At 53.2% G+C, this 10665-nt stretch overlaps 3 protein-coding genes across 3 annotated transcripts; all 3 read left to right on the top strand.

Annotated features, from left to right (window-relative positions):
- Positions 1–184: 184 nt before the first annotated feature.
- On the top strand, positions 185–559 carry N7468_000475 (uncharacterized protein; the record flags this gene model as incomplete). The annotated part of the gene is made up of 1 exon (XM_058469772.1): positions 185–559. One exon carries the CDS (start codon positions 185–187, stop codon positions 557–559), a length of 375 nt encoding a protein of 124 aa, XP_058335803.1.
- Positions 560–5964: 5405 nt separating this feature from the next.
- N7468_000474 (C2H2-type zinc finger protein) lies at positions 5965–6747 on the top strand (the record flags this gene model as incomplete). Its single annotated transcript, XM_058469771.1, has 1 exon — positions 5965–6747. The coding sequence occupies one exon, from the start codon at positions 5965–5967 to the stop codon at positions 6745–6747; it is 783 nt and encodes a 260-aa protein (XP_058335802.1).
- Positions 6748–8253: 1506 nt separating this feature from the next.
- Positions 8254–10362, top strand: N7468_000473 (uncharacterized protein; the record flags this gene model as incomplete). Its single annotated transcript, XM_058469770.1, has 2 exons — positions 8254–8611; positions 8708–10362. The coding sequence occupies 2 exons, from the start codon at positions 8254–8256 to the stop codon at positions 10360–10362; spliced, it is 2013 nt and encodes a 670-aa protein (XP_058335801.1).
- Positions 10363–10665: the final 303 nt, after the last annotated feature.

Genomic DNA, 10665 nt, shown 5'->3' with positions numbered 1-10665 from the left:
CGAGATAGTTGGAGAAACCATCATGTGTAGATCATTTGACTCCAGCTTCGGGGCATTCGTTTTGGTCTCGAGGTAGACGACATAAAATAAAAAAATCGGTGCGTACATCAAATGCTTGGTACCTTGTATCTTCGGGGAGGTATGCGATGGAATTACAGGTTGTTGGCTCGATTGAGAGTTGAAGATGAAGGGTACTCACTACCGACTTGAGTTGCCAGGTAGATCTCGTTCACTTCTCTGGAATAGCCCGGTGGTGGTTAGCCGCATGTATCAGCGCGAAAGCAAAGGTACCACAAGCACGAGTGCTAATTTGTTCCAGAGGGTGCTGTCCAAGGTAGATCTCTGGACACAAGGCTTTGCTCGAGTTGATGCCCCAGAGATAGCTAGGTGTCATATGCCTAATCCAATCGCCATGATTCTATCAACTGACTGGGAGCTGGGGACCTCAAATGTCCGTTTCCAATTTAGTGGTAGGCTGAGAAAGGTTGATGGGTACCATAGCAGGGGCTCCGCTGGGGTAAAACCTGAAGCTGCAAGTTTAGCCCTCCGGCTTTCGTGATCATTGAATCAAATGACGGATGTGAACCACCGGCACGAGACTCAAAGCAGACGGCTTTCAGTCCATTCCTCTGAGGTATGGTTTAACTGCCACCCCTGGGAACCATTTCCCCAGGGTCTCAGAAACAAGTCAAGCGCACTCCACCTGCTCGGTTCAACGCACTCGGAAATCCCGGACAATGCACAATGCATAAAAGAAAATGAATAACACTATGAAGCAACCCAATCTATTGCGTACTCCCCAACTCTTCAGACTTTCAGCCACGTAAGAGGCCCCCCTAGCTATCAGCAAGTCCCGCGAGCCACACCTCAACCCTAATATGAACTCCGAAGCAGTGAAATCGAAATCAAAATAGGTCACCCAGCCCGAAACGCTGTATCGTGCCCACCTATCAACATGACGTATGTTTCCGCTTACGCAGTCGAGTCCAAATACATACATAAAGGCACGCTAGCACGGAACACAATACAATTACGGGTGCGAAACAATACACCCACTCTCGAGGACCAGCATAGCCTCCGCAAGGCATGCACGGCATGCACGGCAATGACTGATGCAGCTAGCTTGCAAAGGGAGGGGGCCCTATGAAGGGTCTAAGGGATACGTGTAGCTCTTGCCTGACGCAATCAGTATCGACAGCTCGAACAGGGAGTGCTTCCACCAGGATTGCGTTGGGACGTCGACTGGCGCGCCGTCTTGCGCATTCCCCGTTCGGTAAACAATGTACTGGAGGATGGCCCGCTTGATGATGCCTGAGACTAGTACCTACGAATAGGCATGCGTGGTCAGTGTCGTCAGTTCCTTCACGGAGATTTTCCTTGATATACAATCTACGTCCCACTCGCCGCCCCAGTTAATTTCAACCCGGCCGGACCCTGAAGGTCACCGCCGATCGAATGAGGGTCGTGCGTGGGCTAGTCGAGCGGGTCTGATAGCAATAGAGGGTGGGGGGTGGCTGGAGCGAGCCAAATTTAGGATTCTGGTTCTGGTGATTTCGACACTCAAGTTTTGACCTGTGGGGGCCTGCCTGAACGGTATTTTACCCCTGCAGACAAATAACTACCATTTGGTGGATATTTGTCAGCTACACTGTACATCTGCCAGCGGCTACTAATAGGAACGGGCGTGGAACTTGTCTTCTAATGTGCCAAGCTGCGTCCGCTGATCTGCGTTGAAGGCGTGGCTTTTATGAAGAGATTAGGCTATATGCGTGGTACACAGTAAACATGCGCGTTCCGGGTGCTCCGTGCGATGAGGGTGATCGAGCAATCACGACCATGCATCACGGTAATCGGAGTTGGGAAGGTTGGTCAGCGAGTTACTAGTCCCAATACAGCTTCCGAGTACCGGCTATGTAAGCGTTTGACGAGGATCTTAGCCGAGACGGATGGAAGAGTGATACCGTAGAAGCTAAAGGGACAAATGAATCCACCGATAGGCGATAGATAGAAAAGTCTGCGCCACAGATCGGAGGTTTATGAACCTCCAGTGGTGCATAAGTAAATTCGTTATGCCGGTAAGGGTAACGCGGGAACGGCAGACTCCGGTGCCGGATCATCGATGGAGCCCCAACAGCTTCGCGACTCGCTGCAGACTTTTTGGATTCAATAGTGCGCCAGAGAATTGTAGGCAGCAACCAATGTGGCTATCGTCCCCAAAGCAGAGGGGTCTTCGGCAGCGCCGAGCTACTCGAGCAATACGAGATTTACAAGATTTCGGAAATTGTTCTGTAATTGCGCGTCCCAGTTCGTTTCTCCGCATTGATGAAGGGATGAATTGTTGGGGCCAAAGTCGTACACCAGTCCCTGCATCCGAGTGACATACGCCATATGTTACTAGCCACGCGGAAGCCTCTGGCAATTGACCGATCTGACGAGGTGGCGTAAAATAATTCAGAGGCCGCGTGGGCAGGCGTCTACCCGTAGCTTTACTCAGCCGATGCAGATACACCTGGGCGCTAATTAGCCAGCTCCATCGCACTAGACAAGATACAGAAAAGTTTGAGAGCTGTAAGAACCGGGAGGGGTCCGGGAAACCCCAAGCTAGCCTGGTCTAGGCTACCGGGGGGGAATGGCCACGAGTCCCTGCATCCAGGGTCTCGAAGCTGAAAATTCCGCTAGACAGAAAACGGAAGGCCAGGGCAACCATGGTGAGGACAGAGGGTCGAAATAAGTTAGAGCGCCACAGAGCGCTCGGGAAAAAAAACGAAAAAGAAACCGAACAGGTTAGGGGAAAAAAGGGTCCGGAACGAAGGAACTGCACTAAAACCAGGGCTCTGACCAAAGTCGATCTGTGGCGTTATCTCCTAACGCCGGCTGACGTACGAATCATGGCGCCATGGCGAGCACCCCAATCTCAGTCAGGATAAGCACCAAAGCATAATGCTAGTTTTGGCATAATCTCACAGGACTACGGCTGCGCGGCACTGGATATACGTATACAGCATACGTATGCCCCAGGCTATCGCCGAAAATAATCATTTTTGCAACGGTCAGAGCAAAGATACGCGAGTCTTCTATTCTCGAGCTGGACACTCGCACCAAACGATTCTGCCTAAACCCTGCACTGCGGTTCGGCACCAATTCAATTTGATAGTCAAAAGTTGTGCAATCCAGGGGTCGCTGCCGCGGCTTGTAGGACTGTCGGCCAGGAGCTGAGAGCCCTGGTAACTCGAAGCCTTTGGGCTGCAAAAAAATAAAAAAAAGAAAGAAAGAAAGGAAGAAAGAATCCCTTCGTAGTTCAGGTTTAGGTTCTCTAGATCTGAACCGGAGCGATACGTTACTGCCTTACGTAGACGTGGGCGGAAAATGCTCGTTCGGGGTGGGGCGGCAGACGATTTGTGCAACACATACGAGTACGAATGTCGCACGGGCCAGAATTACAACCCTATCGAGCCCTAGACTTCGCTGTGAGGTGATCGTAGTATTAACGCATACATGGAAGGGGGTTAGCGGCAATCTGTCATGGAATGTCATCTGGGGGCTAAGCTTTTGCCTCGTGAAATCCATCGGCGCTTTATTGATAGATTTCTGCCGCACGAACTTATACGCTCAGTGTTCATCAGCCTTGTGGGATCTACCCCCCCCAGCCCATGCCTAAAGTGGTTTCTATGCTATTATTACTTTCATTGAGGACTCGGCTTTGTTCCATTACCTGTGATTCCTTTCCATTTTTCTTCTATTTTTCTTTTTTTTTTTTGTGTCTTGCTCGTTCGCAAGCTCGGCCTGGAGAACTTGACCCAGAAAACCAAACTGTAGATTCGAGGCCGGGAGCGCCACGGGTGGCCAGACCAGTCTATTTCACAGCGCAGGAAATTCCAAGAGCCGAGGCCAATATTAGCATAGAGCATTACCTCAAACGTAGCTGCAATGCATCTGATGCCAAGTGCCTTCAACTGGATTGGAAAGGTAATTCGCAGAAATAAAAAGAAATCCACAAATCAAGGTGAGGAATCAAGACCTGGAGAATAGAAGCTAAAATCCGCTAAAATCCCCGCCTGAGATCGGAGATGAGTGCGAGTGCCCGATGAGTACGGCAACCACAACATCATCACTTACGTACGCACCCCAGACTCGGCGCCTCTTGGTCCTGACGAGTCACTGCTAGTGCTCACAATACACTCCACTCTGAGCGCTACTATATTGCACGCATTCTGCTTGGAGGTTTCTCCCCATTTTTGCAGGAGACTATTTTCAATTTTCGATCAGAGGGCTAAGATTATAGCCGAGTCCCTGTGTGGCCAGAGCCCATTGCAACGATGAAACAGGCTAGATAGCGTTCAAGGTGATGATTCGCGTCCTATCTTCCCCCCTTCCGACGGTTCTTGCTTGCCGTAGTTCTCCCGAGATGCCTTCGCATCCTCTCTGCTGGGTTCCACTTTTCCGCTTGGGCCAGCCGAGGCCCTAGTCCAATTGGGAACTCAAGACGAAAGCGAAACAGTAGCAAAAATAGGCATCAAGGAGCAGCATTGGGCCTGGGAGGCAGAGGCGCGGAGAGGTACGGAAAGGCACAAGCCTCAGCACACAGGCCGGTAAAATCGGGAAAATCCAGAAACTCAGAAACCACATCTACGTACGCAGCGTAGATAGCTCGGGGCGAATGCCGTCCCGCCAGGGTCGGCGGCCCGGAAGAAACGGAGAGAAAAACGGGTCTGCACAGGAAACAGGGGGTAAGTAGGGGTCCTGGTTATTTACCGTTTCCCCTCTGTATTGTTTGTATTTCATTTTTCACCTTTTTCTGGCTCTTGCCCTTGGCTCCACTCCAACGGCTAGTGCGATAGCGTACCTCCGTTGTATGGAAATACATGGAGCTTCTGGAGCGTCTGTGACGGACCCTGGAAGCTTGGCCTTTTTTTTTCTCGCATATATGGATAAGAATTCCTGGGGTTGTTTGAGGATCTGCTCTTTTTTATTCTATTCTTATTTTGTACTTTTTATTCTGGCCTCGCCCTCTTTGGGCTTTGTATTCCCATTCTTATTTGACGCAACTGCCATCCGAACCATTGCCCTTCTTCTTCCCCTCCCCGCCATTTAAGTTTTCAAGTACCTTCCACTGCGTACGCCGAGACTTGCTTTGCTTTGGCGATTCACGATCAAGACGAAAAGCCTCTCCTTCAGTGGTCGACCATCCTCATAACAGCACTCTCCGCCGTGACACATTCCATTCGCCGTTCTTGGGAGTCCCAGCTTTGGTCTGAAGGACGGTTGCTTTGTGCTTGGTACAACGAATTTGACGACCAGTGTCATCTATTCGTCTACCCCCGGCCGAGTATACCCGGGCCAGTTTGCAACCACCGTTAAGAATTGTGTTCCCCACATCGAACTTTTGGGGCGTTGCAATAGAAGGAAAGGGCAGCGAACAAGAGCGAGGACGCTGAAAGTCGCCAAATTCTTCGAAAAGGAATTTGTCCCAAGGGACTACCGGGTTAGACGCCGTACCTTTTTTCGTTTCCCCCAAATCAGGAATTCTGAGGACTAGTGGGAATAGCGTCTCACTCCTTTTTCTTCGGATCCAGAGACTCGCGGGGCTCCTAGAACTGTTCAGGTTTTCTGAGAACAAACGTCAGCGTTACAACCCAAGACCTCATCCAGCCTTCCTAGCCAAAGTCTGCGGGCCGGTGCCTACTTAGGGCCTAATGTCGGCGACGTGTTACACGACACAGAGGGCAAACATCTTTCGAGAACCGCTGGTACGTTTGCAGTATCCTCAAGGGGATGCGGAGGGGGGGAGGTACAGATCCCCCTCCCTCTCTTCCGTCCTTTCCCTCGTTTTCCTTTACCTTGGCGTCGTGATCCGTAGCCCTTCGAGGTATGCGGGAAAGAGAGATCTAATGAAGCATCAATACTGAATTGCTGTCCTAGTATACCCTCCTAGCCCCGGTGGCCGTGCATCGGGGCTCCCAGGAAATGTCCGACAGGAAGATGAACGTAGTGTCGATCCTCAACAATGACGATAACCCATCGTTTGCGGTCCGATCTAATCCCAGACTGAGCGGGAGCTCACTGCCTCCAATGTCAGAACCGAATCAACCCCCGCCCGTCAGCAACCCGCCATACGTCTTCCAGCCAGCAATGTCTGAGTCCCCAGCGACCTCTCCGAAAGGTGTGCGGCATCCCCGCGACTCAGTCAACGAGGTTGCCCATCCCACATCTCCCAGCTCGTCCGATGGCTCTGCCTATGACTATGTCGTAAGTCAATCTTCGTCAGTTGCCTATCATCCGTACGCACGGCAGGATCTACGACGGGACTCGTATTCTCGACCACGGGGCCCTGCACCACCTCGCACGCCTCCAGAGGCCCATGCCAATGTGATCTCTTCAACAGATGCAAAGCCTTCATCATCTAGTGCGAGCAGTGCGCGCGGCACCGGTCGTAAGAACAAGTATCCATGTCCGTACGCAGCGAGTCATGGCTGTACAGCTACGTTCACCACCTCCGGCCACGCCGCCCGCCACGGCAAGAAGCACACCGGTGAGAAGAGCGTGCACTGCCCCATCTGCAACAAGGCTTTCACCCGGAAAGACAACATGAAGCAGCATATCCGGACCCACCGCACTCACTCAGAGGATATGCGCTCCATCTCAACCATCTCAACCACCACTTCAGAGCCAGATGCAGAGCCGAGATGGATCATGTCGAGACCGGACTCTGGCTACGCCACGACGGCACATCCGCGGACCAGTAGCTAGAACACCGACATCGTTCCTATGCTTCCGCCCCTGTCGCCTCCGGTTTCAATGGCTCGCATCACCCTTCATGACAAGTCGGATAAGAAGGATGAGATTTCTACTTCTCTCCGACAGAAGACCTAAACCCCAACGGGCACATGATTGTGACGGCCGTTGTCTCGGACCGAGTGTCGTATCTCGGACCATAATTGCATGAGCAGACCAGATACTGCCTCACTCCACTTCCCCTGACGATCCCCTGACGATCGCGCAGCTCCTCGCCTGGCCCGCGCAGAGCATTGCGGGGTGCCTAGAAGAGTGCATATCGAATGCAGGCATATTTATCTCTCCGGTCTGGTTGTGCAGAGCTCGAGCTCAGGCTGTTTCAAGTATTATAAAAGAGCGATCACTTGATCGATTAGATGCGACCGAGGCCGTGCACGGGGTACCAATTATCTTTTTTTTTTCTCCTTTTTGGCACGCTTTATGATGGATCGTTGAACTTAATTTTTCTTCACCTTCATGTTATATATCCCTTGTACCATGACATCTGCGTGTTTGTGCGATATGAATGTTGTGACTATGCACGCCGAGGCGGGCTTGAAGTGTACTTCTAGTACTTGGCGAGACCGGGGTGTCCTGGCAGAAATGACGGTGTGACTTTGACCTGACAACAAACAAGCCAGTAAGAAACCAAAACGTAAGCGGCTACTCCGGTTGGAGGGATCTCGATCCCGAAAATGCAATCGCCGTAAATGCGGAGCGGATCGAGTCGACCTTGGAAGGGCTCCATGGGATCAGGCGGGGCTATCCGCGGCTGTTCCGTGGAAATGGGCCCATTGTTTATTGACGGCAATCGAGATCAAAGTCAAAAACTACAGGATCTAAATCAGTGAATTCAAGCGTCGCTCTACAAGTAAGCAGTATTTCCTCGACGGTTTCGACAAGGGCTTGGTGGGTTTGTTTGGGGGGTTCGTACTGATGACGCCATTTGCCAGCGCAACCACCTGGACGCTTATGCGGCGGTGACCGCGTTGCTTGCCGCGTTGCCTGGCTTGTCGTAGATTAAGACGACGTCATCGGGGCTTATCCGCACGCATATATGAAAGCGCCTGGGCGGGTTTGACAAGTCTGGATTTCATTGAGGCGCCAGAGATACAAAATCCCCCTCGCAACACCAGGTAGACGAGGACCATCCACCCTCGTGTATGTACCCAGATATACATGCCAAGCATATACTGAGACTAAACCTGGAAGTAGCAGTGCCCACTGTGATTCCCAATGACCCGAGTTTGAGCCCTAGTCCGGCCCTCGCGCTTTCTCTCACTTTCGTCGCTTTTCTCAGCCACGCCCCAGCCTCACTCCCCTGCTCCCATCGACGTCACGCCACCCGCCTGCCCCGCTATCAGCCAGATCGGACCCTCAGTTCTTTCTTCCTGTCAACCTCGTCCCAGTGAACGGTAGAAAGTTCATCCTGTCGCCTTTTCTTATTGACTCTATTGAGAACCTACCCTCCACGTTGCCACGATGGCATACTACGACGACCGCCCCTACTACGCCCCGGATCGCCGCGACCGCCCAAAAGGAACCGCCGCAGAATACTATGAAGATCACCCCGAGTCCCCCCAGCCGCCTCGAGGATCACGCCGATTTGAGCGAGAGATCTATCCGTACGGCCGCCCTGACGATTCCGTTGAGGAAGTCCAGCGTCATTTCCCGCCTGGTGAAGACTACGTCTATGAGCGCGGCTACAATTCTCGCCGCTCGGGCAGACCAGTCTATGAGACAGTGCGCCGCGCCTCGTCGACTGGCGGGTACGATCGTTACTACGACGATAGGCCCCGCCGATCTGACACCAGGCGCTCCCGCCAATATGATGACCGCCGTAAGTACCTTTGGTCTAATTAGCGCATGAGGACTCAGAGCCGGCTACGGCTTGTGGGGTGCTCTTGCAGAATGTATCACTAACATGACTTACCAGGGTCCCGTCGTTCAAGGTACTCGCCGCAATCTTATAGCCCGTCCCCAGAGCGCCGCAAGTCCCGCCGCAAGTCATTCGGCGAACAGGCTCTCGGTGCTTTGGGATTAGGTGGAGGTGCAGCTGCAGCTGCCTACAAGCACGATCGCGACCAACATCGTGATCGTGACTACCGTGGAAGTGATCGAGACTACTATGACCGCGACCGCCGCGACCGTCGAGGCCGCTCCTACTCGCGCAGCCACCGCCGTGACTCCTCCTCACGCAGCCGCAGCCGCAGCCGGCACCGCAGCAAAACCAAGGAAGAGCGGATCGCCCAAGCCGCCCGTGCAGCACTTGCAGCCGGCGCTGTCCAAGCCTTCCGCTCACGCAAAGACCCAGGTCCATGGACCGGCGAGAAGGGCAAGGCGATCCTCACGGCCGCTGTGGCAGCTGCAGGAACAGATGGATTGGTGGACAAAGATCCCAAAAAGCACAGTAAGCGCCACACCATTGAGTCCACACTGGCAGGTCTCGCTGCGGGGCAGCTCATGAACCGAGGACGGTCGAAGTCCAGAGGACGCGGCCATAAGTCTTCCGGTGGCCTGAAGGACCTCGTTTCGGCGGGAGCTTTAGCCGCGGCGGGTAAAGAGATCTATGACCGATTTTCGCGCTCACGCTCGAGGCCGCGAGGCCGTGATGGTTCTCGCGATAGTTCCGGTTCCGAGAGCGATGAGCGCAGTTCACGCCGAGATGGTCATCGCGGTTCGCAAAAGCGGAGCAAGAGTGTCTCGGATTACCTGAGCAAGGGCATGGCTGCCTTGGGGCTTGAGGCTGGTGAATCTGATCGGCGCGACGGGCGAGACCGCAGTCTCAGTCGCAGCCGCAGTCGCAGCCGCAGTCGCAGTCATAGTCGCAGCCGCAGTCGCAGTCATAGTCGGGATAGGGACCACGGACGATCCCGGCGGGGCTCGAAGCGGCACGATTCGTACTCCGACTCGGACGCAGATGACAGTGAATACCGGAGCAGGGGCTCGAGGCGAGGAAGAAGCGACAGAGATTCGCGAGATGTAGGTCTATACCGTTCAAGCGGCAGGAATTCAACCCCCAGAGCGCCGGCAAGCGCACCAGGCGGGGGACATGATGGAGCAATGGTCCCCAGGTCGCGCGGGCGTTCAAGTTCTGAAAGTAGTTCTGACCTAGGTGACAGTTCTGATGAGAGGGAGAAACGTAAGAAGATGAAGCGAGACTTGCTGGTGACAAGTGGCCTGGCTACTGTGGCGACAATTCACGCTGCGCATAGCGTGCACCAGGGTATCGAAAAGCGCAAGAAGCGGATCAAGGAGCTGGAAGAGGGCAAGATCACACCCGAGGAGGCCCGGAAACGCCGCATTAAGGCTGATGTTCTCGATGTCGCGAGTATTGGGCTGGCTGCGTTGGGGATCAAGGGTGCCGTTGGTGAATGGAAAGAAGTCTTGGAGAAGCGAAAGGAACGTCGCGAGTTCCAGGAAGAGTGCGCTCGGCATGCTGAGTTGAGAAAGAAGCGACGTGCTCGCAGCCAAGGCCCTCCATATCGACGTCGCTGGCCGGACGAAATTGAGGATGCTCCTTCACCGGTGCATTCGTGGAAGCCCAATACTCCTGTCCAAGCCCTTGAGGCCCCACAGGCGACTTACTAGTTCTGCAGGCCAAAATTGATGGATGGTGGTGCTGTTGTTGGAGGTGGGGCTTCTAGCGGTGGGGTTCTTATGAGAGATGAACACGACTATTATGACCTGTCCTTGCTTTTTTGTTTTGTCAAAATTTTATTTTCTTCTTCCTTTATATTCTCTGAGTTGTGATACTACACCTTAGCTTCATGTAATCCAAAAGCTTACTGCTTCGAGCAGCTTTCCAGGGACCGTTCCTGAACCAATGGTTACAATGGATAGAGTTAGGGTTCTAGGCGTTGAACTCCCGGTAGAACTCTTTTAGCAGGAAGC

This window comes from Penicillium chermesinum (genome assembly GCF_028974085.1).
Source record: "Penicillium chermesinum strain IBT 19713 chromosome Unknown utg000001l:1.0-1975020.0:1.0-1976611.0, whole genome shotgun sequence".
NCBI lineage: Eukaryota > Fungi > Ascomycota > Eurotiomycetes > Eurotiales > Aspergillaceae > Penicillium > Penicillium chermesinum.
The sequence above is the reverse complement of the archived record's forward strand: the minus strand, read 5'-3'. Positions and strand labels throughout refer to the sequence as shown.